Source organism: Filicampus tigris, chromosome 7, assembly GCF_054856515.1.
Source record: "Filicampus tigris isolate MCC_2025a chromosome 7, RoL_Ftig_1.0, whole genome shotgun sequence".
Classification (NCBI taxonomy): domain Eukaryota; kingdom Metazoa; phylum Chordata; class Actinopteri; order Syngnathiformes; family Syngnathidae; genus Filicampus; species Filicampus tigris.
The window spans coordinates 13580144-13595826 of record NC_141223.1 but is presented as its reverse complement, the minus strand read 5'-3'; the positions used below and the strand labels follow the sequence as shown (position 1 = coordinate 13595826).

The 15683-nt window shown below is 42.4% G+C and overlaps 2 protein-coding genes across 6 annotated transcripts in view; one reads left to right on the top strand and one right to left on the bottom strand.

The window, feature by feature from the left end:
• The window catches only part of LOC147144839 (glutamate receptor ionotropic, kainate 1), a 35521-nt gene extending 30353 nt beyond the window's left edge, over window positions 1-5168 (top strand). For both annotated transcript variants that reach the window (XM_086036259.1, XM_086036258.1), the window contains 6 exons: window positions 351-554; window positions 1368-1591; window positions 1793-1911; window positions 1988-2205; window positions 2422-2647; window positions 4044-5168. In XM_086036259.1, the coding sequence (XP_085892385.1) occupies window positions 351-554; window positions 1368-1591; window positions 1793-1911; window positions 1988-2205; window positions 2422-2647; window positions 4044-4333 (1281 nt within the window). In that variant the 3' untranslated portion in view covers window positions 4334-5168. The remainder of the gene's footprint in view (window positions 1-350; window positions 555-1367; window positions 1592-1792; window positions 1912-1987; window positions 2206-2421; window positions 2648-4043) is intronic.
• Window positions 1-15683, bottom strand: part of bach1a (BTB and CNC homology 1, basic leucine zipper transcription factor 1 a) — a 45046-nt gene that overhangs the window by 25751 nt on the left and 3612 nt on the right. For 3 of the 4 annotated variants that reach the window (XM_086036267.1, XM_086036264.1, XM_086036266.1), the window contains exons 3-5: window positions 13822-14790; window positions 12324-12530; window positions 10445-12023 (exon numbers count right to left, since the gene is read on the bottom strand). In XM_086036267.1, coding sequence (XP_085892393.1) covers window positions 11826-12023; window positions 12324-12530; window positions 13822-14790 — 1374 coding nt within the window. In that variant the 3' untranslated portion in view covers window positions 10445-11825. Of the gene's footprint in view, window positions 1-10444; window positions 12024-12323; window positions 12531-13821; window positions 14791-15683 lie in introns of those variants that run through there. The other variant, XM_086036265.1, reaches the window with a different exon arrangement.

Below are 15683 nucleotides of genomic sequence, written 5' to 3'. Positions count from 1 at the left end.
TCTGCTGTTGCAAACAAAAAAAAACAAAAAAAGAGTAACAGACCTCCCCACTTAAATATGTTCATTATTGCCTATATTATCATTTCAAACACATCTTACCCTAAAAAATAAAAAACAAATGTGGTTTCAAAAACAAAGACTCTGTAACTTCCTCTAACAACCCAGGCTAAACCCCAGCTCCTCCCCAACATATAAAGATCTGAAACCAGTTGAGATGTGTCACTTTAATATGCTTTCTTGACAACAATTACTACTTTCCTATTAGTCAGGTCTTTGATGGAAAAGTAGATAATTCAGGAATAGTAGTTCACTGTATTGACATCAATAATTCCTTGCGAACCCGTTTTCAGGAAAATCCCTATGTGATGTACAAGAAGTCCGACAAGCCGCTGTACGGAAACGACCGCTTCGAGGGATACTGCCTGGACCTCCTCAAGGAGCTCTCCAACATCCTGGGCTTCTCCTACGAAGTCAAGCTGGTGTCCGACGGGAAATACGGCGCTCAGAACGACAAAGGCGAGTGGAACGGCATGGTGCGCGAGCTCATCGACCACGTAAGTACTTGCAAGTGAACAACAAAGTATTATTTATGTAGATTATTCTGGTATTGTATTTTATTCGAGTATTTAATTTGTGGGTGAGTTTTTACGAATACTCTCAACATTTGAAAAAAAGATATCGATAGATTCTAATCCTTCCTTTGTCCAAATAGCAGGGGCAGAGCCTGAGCACACCCAGGCCCACCCAGATTAACACCCAATGCCCACCCAACGAGATTCATGAAAAAATATATTTTAAAAAGACATGTTTTTTATTTTATTGAATATTAAGAACAACATAATTGTGGTTGTCTAAGGAAGATCTGAGCTTCATATTATTCGGTTTGTCATTTTATTTGAATATACGATGTGTCGGGACAGGACGATTATGCTCAGTGAGAGAAATATTCAGGCCCACCCTGATTTTCCCAGGCCCACCAATTAGCCACATTCTGGCTCCGCCACTGCCAAATAGTCTTAGCTTTTTCAACCCCTGCAAATGACTACACACCGTAAAATAAGACATAAATAAAAACAGGTCAAATCAACCACAACTGTGATCTTGATTGATTGAGATCTTGGTGGAAAAAACAAGGACAACGGTATTTGTATTTGTACTTTTGTGCTATAGGACATTCAGAGTGTGTTCTTTTTTACTTTTACTAATGTACAGAAGAATCAGTACTTCTAATTTTTTTTTAACTATTAGTATCTGTACTGTAGAAAAGTAAAAAAAAAAAAAAGGGTACTCTTGAGTCTTGACATCTCTGTCAGTGAAATTTAAACGGTCAATCTGAAGGATCCTAACACTTTTAAGATGGTTGTCAGGTAGCCGACTTGGCGGTGGCCCCCCTCACCATCACCTACGTGCGGGAGAAGGTGATCGACTTTTCCAAGCCCTTCATGACGCTGGGCATCAGCATCCTCTACCACAAACCAAACGGCACCAACCCAGGCGTCTTTTCCTTCCTCAACCCGCTGTCTCCTGATATCTGGATGTATGTGCTACTGGCCTGTCTCGGCGTCAGCTGCGTGCTCTTTGTTATTGCCAGGTAACGCTAGTTTATTTGCTTCTTTGCTGTGGTTCTTAAACTGGTATCCGCGAGCCGAAGCTTTACAATACATGACTAAGACGTATCATTTAAAAAGCACATAAGTATGAATATATGGGGGGGGGGATTGAACCCACGACCTCTGAACTGTGAGGCGGACGTGCTATTATTTTTTTAATTCGCAAACATTTGACTCTCCAGGTTCACTCCGTACGAGTGGTACAATCCTCACCCCTGCAACCCCGACTCAGATGTGGTGGAAAACAATTTCACCCTCATAAACAGCGTGTGGTTTGGAGTTGGGGCACTCATGCAGCAAGGTACGCGTCTTGATTCAATGATAGCTGCATGTGTCGGAGTCGTTTGTATGACCTCATCGTCATCATCGTCTTTCAGGTTCCGAGCTGATGCCCAAGGCCCTGTCCACCAGGATAGTCGGTGGAATCTGGTGGTTCTTCACGCTGATCATTATTTCCTCCTATACTGCCAACTTGGCTGCCTTTCTCACAGTGGAGAGAATGGACTCGCCTATCGACTCTGCCGATGACTTGGCCAAGCAAACTAAAATAGAGTACGGCGCAGTCAGAGACGGCTCCACCATGACGTTTTTCAAGGTAAGTGTTAGAATGAAAGCCCGCGATACTGCCTGAGCACAAAACTACAAATAATGGGGGGGTATCCAGACGTTTTACAAGTTTGCTGTCAAATTATAATAAACCACATGTTTTCTGTACACCTAACATGCTTTAGTATCCACAAAACATGCCTTTGACCGTTGATATTGATATATTTCTTCGACCCGTCAAAAAATTCCGCTCGCATCTCAACAGAAATCCAAGATCTCAACCTACGAGAAGATGTGGGCCTTCATGAGCAGCCGGAAAAACACCGCCTTGGTCAAGAACAACCGCGAGGGCATCCAAAGGGTCCTCACCACCGACTACGCTCTGCTCATGGAGTCGACCAGCATCGAGTACATCAGTCAGCGCAACTGCAACCTCACGCAGATTGGGGGTCTGATAGATTCCAAGGGCTACGGCGTGGGAACACCAATAGGTACCTAACTTAGTCCTGATGGTTTTTTTGTGCTATTTTGAGGGCTACTTGGGGCAACACCAAATTTGGATGATAATTGGGCTCATTAGTTGCACTGTGGAATTATTTTAAAATTCAGTCCTCGAAGCCTGTTTCAACTAGAAAAGTCATATTCAGAAGGCATTTCCAGGAGTCCTACGAAGACAAACTCTTCCTAGAGATTTCATACGATTGCAACCAATTTTTTTAAAGATGTTTACTGAACACATGGGCCATGCTAAATTATTATCATCGTTGTGTGTGTGTGTGTGTGTGTGTGTAGCATGGCGATTATGTATTTATTAATGTTTTATAACGAAGCCCCCAAACACAGTTTCACTTCGCAATATGGAATTTGGTAGGCATGCCTATCACATTTAGACCCAGAAAAAAGTCTCAGGAACCCATGCCTGAAAAGACACGAGATGTCTGACATTTTTGTTTAAAACGGCCTTTTTGGACATTTCCCGGGATCCTTCAAAGACAAACTTGTCCCAGAGATTTTATCCACCAAATTTGAATAATTTATAATAGACAAATCAAGTGATGCCTAATTGCGAAAAATGGCAGAAAAGACACGTGAACTGTGCCATTTGGGGTTATTTGGCCATTCCCAGGGTCATTTAACTCGTCCAAGATATTTTATCCACGAAATTGGAACTATATATACTAGAAAAATGAATCACGCTAAATGGTGAAAAATTTAAATGTTCGTCAAAACGTGTGAGCACTGGGGCAGGTCATGGTGGTAAGGTTTGGATTTGGGGGGGGGTGGGAACACAGCCCTGATGGCCAGTTTCTCTTATTAACACCGACTTTGGAAAGCATGTCTAGTACAAGACCTACAAAAAACCTCAAAACACAAGTCTGGAAAAAGTCTATCATTTTGTCTCATTGCTACGAAATAGGAAAGATGCATGACCGACTAGACTAGACTACTAGTCCTCACTTTTCATCACTGGATGTGAGTTCAGCATGGCAGTAAATTTAGTTTTTAAATTGAGCTATTAATATTAATTTGTAGACACGTTCTTCATGAGCAGACCCACAAAATAAGTCCTAAGAATCCATGCCTGAAAAGACAGAGGAAGTTTTGCAAAGCTAAAATTTAGGCGGACATTTGAGGGTAATTTTGGACACTTCCAGAGGTCCTTGAAAGGCAAACATGTCCTCGAGATTTTCTCCAATTGTCACAAAATTAGAACCGCGTAGATGCTAAAATGCGAAAAAATGTGAGTGTTCAAAAAGAAGGCAACTTTATTTATATAGCATATTTCAAACACAAGGTAACTTAACGTGCTTCGCGCAATGACAATTTGATGACTTGAAAACCCCTCGTGGCTTGAATTGCTCTAGAATGGTTTGTTTTCTTCTGCAGGTTCTCCTTACAGAGACAAAGTGACCATCGCTATCCTGCAGCTTCAGGAGGAAGGCAAACTGCACATGATGAAGGAGAAATGGTGGCGGGGCAATGGCTGCCCTGAAGAGGACAGCAAAGAGGCCAGCGCTCTGGGTGTGGAGAACATCGGCGGCATATTCATTGTGCTAGCGGCCGGACTGGTCCTCTCTGTTTTCGTGGCCATCGGAGAGTTTATCTACAAATCCAGGAAAAACTTGGACATCGAGGAGGTGAGCGTGGGCCAGTGCGAGTGGCACAACAAGTATTAACGCGCTTCGTTCGGGGGACGCGCCTGAGGACTTGAACGCCGCACACATTTGAGCGGCGCCCTTCGGAGGTTAATGGAAAATGTCCGAATGTGTCGAACTGCATTGTTACAATCAAAACTTTTTAATCACAGAGTTCAGTGTTTTCTGTAGTTTTGATGTAGAGCTCATGAATATTTTAATCGAAAGAATACATTAAAGTCCTTTAGGGGGGAATAATTAACGCTTGTCAGAGTTTGACATCATGATGCTTTACCATCATGGCCTTTCTGTTTTTATGCAAAACAAACAAAAACACAAATTGTACCTTTTTTTTTGTGTGGAACAAAATGTACGTCATGTTTTCTTTTTGGGGGCAAGTCATGGTGGAAAGGCATTCTTTGTTGTTTGGAGAGCATTTGCATAGTCAAAACAAACCGGTGTGCAATACTTACCGTACAGTTTTTTTGCATCTATATTTCAAGACATTGTTTAATTATCAGTGAATATTGTTTTAAAATGTGTTGTATTTATCAAGTTTGTGTTTTTTATTTCACTTGAGCATGTAGAGTGTCACATCAAAATGGTTTCCGAATGAAGAAAAAAAAATTATGTGAAAACATGACATTCTTTTAACCCTTTGATTGCTGCTTGTTTGGTATTGGTGTGTTGAGTTTCTTATTTTGTCCCTGTTTGCTGCCATTTCAAATCATGCATTGAAACATTTTGGGTACATTATTACACATATTACATCACTGCAAACTATGTCTTATTTCTGGCATGCCTGACGGTTCCTTGAGGGCATGAAGATGATCAAACCACTTTGCTGTATCAACTGCTAATTAAATGTACGATTTGAGCTCACTGGTACTTTGAATTGAATACTGGTTGAAAATAATGGGAACAGAACTGATCTATTCCAACTCAACATTCTTTCATGCGGGGTTGAGTAACATTTGAACATTCCTAATTGTCATACAAGATTAAGTCTTTAATGGGGTTTTTTTGCATTCTTAAAAGCTGCATAAGCATAAAAAGAAAAATAACCATTTATCCATTTGGTATGGCGCTTATCCCACAGATTTATGTATCATGGACGAACAATTGGCTCCTCGCGGCTGAAGCCAGAGAGCAACCATCTTATGTTGCCAATGTGTCTGACAACTTTGGTTAAGTTTTTGCTGAAAACACTGTTATCGGTGCGTATTAGGATCCCTATATGGAGTAATGAGAGCATCTCAAAGAACGAAATTCACTGTTTGCATCAACCACTCAGACTATATTATCTTGGTATTGTCATTTAGCAGGGGTTTATGTTGTCATTTCACAGCAAATTTTGTCCTAATGGGCTTTGCTTTCATTTCATTGTTGATGGTTCTGACAACATGATGCAGACCAATCTTTCAGGAGCAGTCAGGGATATACGTTAAAAGAGACCATTTGCGAACACATTATCGACATGTGCATGTAACACTTCTTCCATATTTATTGGTACAAACGTACACCGTAGACAGAAAACACAGTGAAAGCTCAGCAGAGGAATCAATGTATTCAAGTTAGATGTGCTTCGCGACTGGAAAAGCAAGATGGCCACCGGTGGCGTCACTTCTCGCCACAGCGATTAAGCGGCATTGTTAGTCGATTATATCTAAGTCCGTGGCACATCCTCACTCGGGTCGTGGGCCAGCTGGAGCCAATCCCAGCAAAGTTTGGTACAATCTAGACTTCTTTGAACTAAAACATTTTTCAGATCTCTGTGCAGCTTGATACCAAATGGGCCAGTGGTTGTGGGGACTGCTGCAGCAAAAAACAGCTTGTTGCTCCACGTGTATTCAACTGTTGGCTAATCTCACGTATCAAGAGACCAGGGTGCAAGATCGCTTTGCTTGCCGGGGTTCGATACGTCTCTCACTTGGCTGGCACATCTCAGTGTTACGGTCCTCCTTTCCATAATCCTGTCAACGGAATACTAGCCCCGAAAATGAAGTTCATGGAGACCGCGCAGTGTGTAATCAGGATACAGTCGCTTAACAGCTTATACGATTAATGTTGTGTCACAAAAAGGTCAAGGACCTTATGTTGGGAATGATAGTCAGCAATTGTGACTTGCTCCGTGTTACACTCCGACCCCTGCAAACAAACTTCCCATATTGATGCAGATCAAAGGTGGTCTTAAAAATGAAAGCTATTTTTGGGCCACTAGAGTGCTATAATCTACAAGCAATGTTGCAGCTGGTTCTGGGCAGGAAAATTCGAACATACTCGTGTGTTCTATTAGCACGTATGTTGTGCAATTTGGCGTAGCACATGGACGAAATTCCAGATGTTTTAATTAATTTCTAATCCCCCTGTTTCCTAATCCTTGCTAGCAACTCTTGCCTATCAGAGGGATAATCGCTGGTGTAATTGTGAAAAGTCAGTACAGGCGAAAGAAAACAGCTACAACGTGAGACTTACAATGACACAATATCAATATTGGTTTTATCAATTAAGAAAAGCTTACTGGTTGGAGTGAAAACTGGCAGATCGAGTTCTTCTTTAAAACCGTTTAAGTTTTTGGTATTCTGATGAATTCCAGGATTGGGTTTAAACTGCTTTCATTTTGTTTGCCGCTCTTTAATCTTCTAACCCTGCGTTCTTAATCAGAACTGGGAGCAGGTTTTTAATCTGGCATGAATGAGGCCGCGGATTAGCAGCCCCTGACCTTGCCATGTCGCGCAGCTGCTGCTTCTTCCTCCTCAAATCAAGTTCCTCTTTCCTGCGTCGCTTGCAAATAGAGGATCATGGTACTTTCTTTTTTTTTTACCCGTTTTTTTCTTTCTGCCGCGCTAGTACAAAACGGTGGATGGAAGCGGGCGCCGGGGGGAATCCGAATTGCAGATAAGTAAATTAGGAGTGCGGTGAATAAAGGTGACAGTAATGGCAGGTTTGACAAGCATCAACTTGAGGACTGTGTGTGACGGCAGGCCGGCAGGGGGCAGGGATGATATCTGATGTCAGAGCGTGTAATCCCTTTGACTTGTCGATGCCACATTGCTTGTTGGGACAGAGTCTCAGCTTCGCATGGCTGCTTGTGTGCCAGCGTTGACTTCTTGAGTGGGAGGACAGTAGACCAAAAGTGTTGATAACAATACGAGTCGGCGATGGGAAGTTGAGCTACACACCCTTGCAAAAGTATTGGAAGAGTGAGGCTAGAATAAATGTCATATCCAAGATGCACAATTGCTTGTTTGTCACCCAACAACGATTCTCTGGTATTCTTTTTTTTTTTTTTTTGGTATTTTGACTGATTTTTTTTTATTGTCTGCAACTAATACTCTCATTGACTAAAATTGTATTTGGAATTTGGGAGTTATGCTGTCAGCACTTTATAGAATAAGAAAAAAACAACATTATTTTACTGAAGCATATATGTATAAATAGCAAAACCAGGGAAAGTGATACATTTGCATTGGTCTCAAATCATTTTTTGGGATGTAAAAAACCGAAAGACAAATCATGTTAAAACTTTTTCCATTATTTATGTGTCCTATAACATGTACAACTCCATCGAAAACAAAATAAATCTGTTTGAGAGGGGAAGTAAAAATAAACAACTGATATAATATGGTTGCAAACATGTGCACACCCTCTTATAAGTGAAAATATTCCTGTGTTCAGAATTATCTCATTCTTTTAAATGAGAGTCACTACACAACTGTCGCCATTATAAGTGTCCCTGATTAACCCCAAATCAAGTTGAGAGGTTCCAGCAGGCTTTTCAACAAAGTTGTACATATTATAGGTCACAAAAGGGTGGAAATGGTTTTGAAATTATCTTGGTCTTATTTTACGCATCACAAAAACCTGGCATTTGAACACAGGTCTGTAGACTGTATATTCACTGTATGTATGAAATACATACTCTATAATGCAAGTATGACTATGGCACCATCTTGTGGTACCTTGATGTCAAGCTACTATGTTGATGTAAAATCGCTGCCATCTTGAGTGGGCATCAATTGCTCGTGAGGTTTCACTCAATGTGGAGAGCTTGTTTCCCAACCCCTGCAAGGGTTCACTATAATCGTCCGAGATAGTATTTTAAGACTCTTTTATTGACCTAGTATTGCAACTTATTTTTGTACTTGTATGTTAAGAATGTTAAAATGTCACTTAAAAGTGTGCCCGCCTACACATGGTTTGACCCATTTCCACTATTTTCTATAGGAAAGATTGGTTGAAAACAGAACAAATGGGAGGTCGACCAGCATCTTTTGAGATTCTAATGTGATATGAGTAGCTTCGGGTTTTTGTTGTAATCAAACATTGGCTGTTGTCCTCTGTGACAGATGCATAGACGTGGCATTTGCTTGTTTTTTGTTTCTCAAAATGAATTACCGTAGATGAAACAAGTGACAACAAACATGACCCTGAGACAACCAGGACAGTTTACAAAGGCCTTTGTACAATCATTAGTTTCTTAATGCTGCTTTCTTTGGCCTGATTTGTTCAGACGCTTGTCTTAACCCATTAAGGCCTAAAGTGCCTTTCTAAAGATCTCTCTAAAATCTAAGGTCGTCTTTGGAATCACTGTTGAAAACCTGAAAATTTCCCGGAAATTCAACACCTAGAAAATCTCAGCCCCCGTAGCAAATAAAAACTTAAATGGTAAATACCATCTATTCTGTTACAAAGACGTTGACATTGTCATTGTCTACAAACATATATCTTAACCATAAATCATCTTCAACTGGTTCCACTGGTTCAAAGTCCACAAGCGCGTCATCATTTTCACTTCCACGGCATCCGCCATTACTGGCGGACATTACAGACATCCTCCGAGGAGTCACTGTCACGTGTATATTCCGATGCATTTATTGGCTAGGAGACAGAGACTTGGATTAAAAAGAAAATGACGAATACGCTCTCCCAGCTTTAAAGGTAGAAACACGCAACAGCGCTCCCTGCTTTAGTGGTAGAAATGCGGATAAGCACCGGCCTTAATGGGTTAAAGTGGAAGTCAACCCCGAAATTATTTTTAACAATAATATGTTCGATTTGCCTCCACTGGTCTAAACAAGGGGGGCATGGTGGTCGACTGGTTAGCACGTCCGCCTCACAGTTCAGAGGTTGTGGGTTCGATCCCGGCTCCGGCCTTCCTGTGTGGACTTTGCATGTTCTACAGGTGCCTGTGTGGGTTTTCTCCGGGTACTCCGGTTTCCTCCCACATTCCATAAACATGCACCCACTTTCCAAAAAAAAAAAAGTTGATTGGACTCTCTAAATTGCCCCTAGGTGCGATTGTGAGTGTGGATGTTTGTCTCTGTGTGCCCTGCGATTGGCTGGCAACCAATTCGGTGTGTCTCCCGCCTACTGCCCGAAGAGAGCTGGGATAGGCTCCAGCACGCCCCGCGACCCTTGTGAGGAGAAGCGGTATCGATAATGGATGGATGGTTGGATGGTCTAAACAAGGCATTCAGGTAACGACCAATCATGGCTCACCTGTTTTCTGAAGCATGTCATTTTCAGACAGCAGAAGTGACAAAATGGCCACACCCTGAGATGGCTATACGGGTGGATTTTGCTGCTTAACTCATATTCCACAAATGCAATATCAATCAGAATGCCATGTTTAGACTAGAGTAGGTGCATTGAACATATTCTTGTAAAGAACATTTTGGGGTTGACTTCTTTCAACAAAGGACAGCAAGTCAAAATTGAAATCCTAGCTAGGGAATAAGAAGTCAAAGAAAACCAATCATGTTGTCACACCATTAAGATGTTACGCTTGTTGAGAATACACCTTTCTTTCTATTTTTTAGTGATGAATATGTCAGAATATTGGTTTATGTCTCACTTTCCAAACCTGCCTGAATTTCTTCTGATGGCAGCAGTTTTAAAAAGTTACAATGTTTTCACTTCCTTCAACTGACCAGTAAAATCCACAATGTCATCAGTGTTGTGTCATATTTACAAACACATAGTTTGGGAGGACCTATTTGTCACCGTGAATTATCATATGTATAACATACAAATCTTGCACATGCATAAGTTTCAACCAATGATCAATGACTTTGTTGACTTGTACTACCACCTACAGGTGCAGCTGCGCCACTACAACGCATTTTTAGATGACCATTTCATGGGAGCAGCTTGTACACAAAGGATTTTTATTAAAGCAGCACTAGGCAACCATTTCGACCTTGACAACATTTTTTTCACAACTCTTTTGATGAAACATTGACTAACAAGTAGTTGAATGGAACTTTTGTCATGCCCTGGGGGGGTCTGTATCGTTTTTAATGGCACTACGCAACTTTCAGGAGAATGGGAGCAACCCTGGCACACAAAAAAAATACAAATTTCCTGAATTGCTTTACGGCATACTCACTTCCTCCTTTCGCTATAAGGACGGAAGTCAAGTTGAACATCTACGCGTTATTACTGGTGTCATGGCAGAAGCCCCAAAACAAACAAAAAAAACAAAAGTATTGTTTAAACAAAATTAGATTCATTACCTCCTCGCTATTCATCTTTCAGACAGCCACTGGAAATGTAATTCAGTCAAACTTGCAGGCCAGCAAGAGCTCAGGATTTCACGACACTACGCGCTGGCACGCATGGGAAATGTGGTTGATCATTGTCAAAACACTCCCGCTTTTGTCCCCCTGGCGCTGTCATAATCAACAAAAACTGACATATGACACAGTGTTGCTTTAAAGCAGAATGAACCCAAACATATTTTATTCGAGAATATGTTCCCAGCAGGCCCACGAGTTGAAACACGGCATTCTGATTCATTTTGCATTTGTGGAATGTAAGTTAAGCAGCAAAATTAACACTTATTCCACAAAGGCAATATTTATCAGAATGCCGTGTTTCAACTAGTGGGCCTGCTGAGAACATATGCTTGAAAAAAAAACGTTTGGGTTGACTTCCGCTTTAAAAAGAAAACATTTACGAAAAAATACTCCATTTGCAGATGTCGAAGAAGGCTCTGGGTTAATGTGCAACAGTGCTTTGGAATCAGGAAGAAAAAAAAATGCATAAGGCACAATTTGCATTAAATAGCTTCTCTTCTCTTGGGTGCCCATTTCAGGCACTAGAACCATTCCTCGTTAAGGCATGCATTTGTTTTTAATAATACTACCAACTATGTGTGTTAGCACTCAGTTTATCATAAGAAGTTCAGTTAGTGCTTTGCATATTTGTTTGGAGACACAGTATCATGGTACAGTAATATAAAACATGACAATGATGATAAAAACTCGTTAGGGTGATCGGTTTATGTGCAGGTGTCGGGATCAGGTTGAGTATTTCCCTGAAAAATCAACGGACACCTACTGTATGGTTGTTAACACATTCGTAACTATGCTACACTAAAATTCACATCTATGTTGATGTTAATTAAAAAGGCAACACAAGCAAAATCCAAGGAGGAGTTACTACAGTCTGTGACTTAAAAAAAAGTCCATTGGAAATGTGAAGTACATCCTGGCCAAAGTCTCTAAACTTACCGCTTTTCAATCCGACTTCACGCATCTTTATCGATGAGGGGTGGTGACGCTGGGAAGTCCGGCGCCGACAACTTGGCCAGGAATTGCAGGTGGTCCTGGTCCGAGGTGGGCTCGGCGCTGACGCTCTTGCACAGCCTGCAAAGACTTTGCCGGGTTTCCTCCAAGTTCTGCTCCAGCTCTGCGCGCTCCTGGAGCAACTTCTCCTTCTCGTTTTTCTGAAATAACGTTAAGACACATCTCGAGTATGGATTTTTTTTTCATCTCTCAGAATGAATCTTGATGAAAATTCAAATAAACAGCGCAATGACCTACATTTATGAACTGTATTCCAATATTAGCTCCATGAAATTGATTTAATTCATTCCCAACAGTCTATTCTCGCCATTTCATAGCGTTTCTCTTGGCTACACTGCTTCTAGAATCTTCACGCGAGTGTGCCTACTAGGTTTTGGTGTTTGTGTTCAAATCATCCAAACAACAAGAAACAAGGTGTGAAAAAGCGGCAAGTGACTTACTAATGTTTTGATTTCACTGTCTAGATGGTGTATGCTGTCCATCTTCCTTTTCCTGCATCGCTGCGCCGCCGCACGGTTTTTGCTCCGGCGCCGGACGTCGTGAACAAACTCCAGCTGCTCGGGCGTCATGGAATGCTGCTTGAGAAGCTGCTGGAAGGCACTACGACTCAGCGTGGAGATGTGCTCCACTGGGAACGGCAGCTGAATCTGCACAGTATTGACAGTGAGTGAGCGTAGGACAGGGTTGTCCCGCAATATTGCGGCTTATCTTTCGCGCCCGCCGCTATATTGCAGATTTTTAACAGATTGTTTTGTATGGGATTTTACACTATACAGGCAAGTCGCAATTTAGATTCTACTGTACGCCTTAAATGTATTACCACGTTGTGCCACAATATGCCAAGTAGCACTGTCTACTGGAAGAAATGCAGTTGAGTGACAGCAAGAAATAAAGAGGTCACCAACTATTCTCAATTAGCAGAAAAAAATATTATGGACTGACTATATTGTGGATTTTCATCTCTTGGAGCATATAGCCTGCGATTAACAAGGTTTCACTATATTGTGTATTATGGGGGTGCCCAAGTCCAGACCTGGAGATCGACTATTGTGTTTCCCTCCTCCAACATAACCGATTCAAATGATCAGCTCATCAGCAAGCTTTGCTGAAGCCTGATAACGACCCTGATCATTTGACTCAGGTGTGTTGTAGCAGGGAGAGATGGAAAACAAGCAGGATAACAGCCCTTGACGACCGGACTTGGGCACCCCGTTTCTATATTACTAATACAAGGTGTTGTCCTTGTTAGACGATACGAAATACGTCTTGAGGTTATGAATGGACCGCAATGGATTACGAAAATGTGGTGTCGTGACACAAGGCACGCTCAATTAACTGTGTACTTCCTGTCTTTCATTAGATTGTCTTTTGTGGATTTTAATAGTTTGAATGAAAATCTTTATTGTAATTATACCTTTACGCAGCTTAGTGATAGACAACGACGCATTCAGACACATTTGGATGTCGCTGCCGTGAGAACAGAATTCATTGTAAACCTGCACTGGCTATCAGGTTTGTCCACCAGATGGCGCTACTTTTTTACCACATTCAAAACATTCTGATTTGTTATTCAAGTTAAATAGTGAGTGACGTGCACTCCTACTTTTTACCATTAATACAGTATCTAATCAGTCACTTGATACACATTAACAAGGCAAAGACAATACATGGGGTCCTTAACAGAAGTAACAAGACGCAAAATTCTTCGCCATACTTACTGTATGTCATTTGATTGTTTTATATTGATTGCCTACAAGTGTTTTTCGTATATTAACTGTCATTTTCACTTTAGGTGTTAGCATCGGTTCCTGATTACTGCAAATCGGGACTTGCGAGTATGTATAAATTCAGGTTACGTTGTCGCCCTGGGAACCAAACACCGTCGTAAACCGAGGATTCCCTGTAGCAGGAATTATTGTCTGAGAATGTGATGCTGACCTCGGCCGCTCTCCTTTTGTTGGCCTCCGTATCTCCATCAGTGTCCATATCAGAGTCCTCCCCCGAGTTGAGTGATGATATGCAGGGGCTCTTCTCCGACTGGGACGGTGTGTCGGTGCGCGAGTTTGGCTCGTCACCCGTGCCGAGCTCCCTGAGGAAAGGACAGTCGGCTGGATTGGAGGTGAGGTCCAGCTGTTTGAGCCAATGGAAGTCGGAGGAGGATTTCTCCTGATTGCTCTGGTCCAAGGGGGCCAAAATCTGAGTCTGAGGTGGAGTGCACAGGTCTGACCAAAATCCCTTTGCTAGATGCTCGGCCACTTCCCGCTCTTCTCTGCTTCTCTCAGAGAATGCCTCATCCTTGGCTGACTGCGCTAATAACTGAGTGCAACCTTCGGCACCGGGACAAGAAGCAAGGCCACAGTCCACGTCGAGTGTCTCCCCGGGCTCGATCACATCTTGCGGATGCACGTGCTCCGCCGCCGACAGCTCGCACGGCAACTCCGGCAGACTCAACTGGTTTTGACCGCAAACGTCTTCCACAGCCAAAATGTCCCCGGTACACATCCGAGAAGCACGGCCCGCTTCGTCCGGATCGGGCAGAGATAACATCGGACACACGATGTTGGCTGACAAGTCCAGGGATAACGAAGGCATCTGAGGCTCGCAAGTTTCCAAACACAAGTCACGAGTTGGGACAGGATCGCCCGAAGGGGACGGCGGCGGGAGGTCCGTTCGCAAGTTGGAGCTGTGCGGCTTTCCCTTGCGACCTTGACAGCAGACCCCCCGCGTGGCATCCGGTGCTTTGGGCTCAGAAAACTTGGGGATGAGGAAATCGAAGCATGCCGACTCCAGGTTGCAAAAGCCCAAGAATTTGGCGCAGCTTTGAATGTCGTGGATGTTTTCTTTGGTGAAGAGCAGCTTTGATGTGTAGGCGAACTGGAGCAAAGGTTCAAAGCCCTGCACTGTCACCTGCGCAAAAGAGATCAGCAATTGATTGGGCGTGACTGTAGATTGTAGATTTCCACTTAACCAGCACACAAATGTGAAAAGCTTGAAAATGTGTGTGAGTAGTAGCATTAAATGACATAGGTTCAGTCTTTCCAACTACCAAGTACAGTGAGCCCTGCCGCACATCCCAAAAGGTTAATAATTGCCTATAGGTGCCACAACATGGCAGCTAAGCACAACATGCTCCTCAACTCACATCAGCATTTTACGCTTTCTGTAGGCATAAAAAGCAAGATTAAACAGGATTCCACATTTCTTCCTTTTACGCAAACACTGCTGCGCTTGAAATACTTCCTGTTTTCATTCTTTTTCTTTCACATTTACAATCAAACAAAATAGGCTACTGTCATCTAGTGGACACCAGTGGAATTACATCCACAATAAACAGGATGCAGTCATTTGTACACAGACACAAAAAACGCAAACCCAGAACTCGTGGTGGAGGGGAGTTTACTCTTCTCATATAGCACTTTGGCATTAATCGGTGAGTTTTTCAGCAACTAACTCCAGCCAATCCTTTCTATTTTTGCTAAGATCACTGACGCTATGGGCTCTTCCTATTCAACTATACTTACATGAAATCTGCTTGTTTTGGACATGATTACGACAAAAAATATTCCCCCTATAGTTACCTATCTTTAAACTCCCAAGAGCCCACCTTTAATTTAGTCAAATCCTGGTCTGTTCCCACAAATTTCTGACAAGTTACACATAGCTGTGATTGCAAGTGCGAATGTTTGTTTCTCTGCATGTGTCCTGCTGGTGCCTGGCAACCAGGGCAGGGTGTTCTCGCTTCTCGCTCAAAGTCAACTGGCTCCAGCTCACCCGCAACCCAAATGAGGGCAAGCGCTATA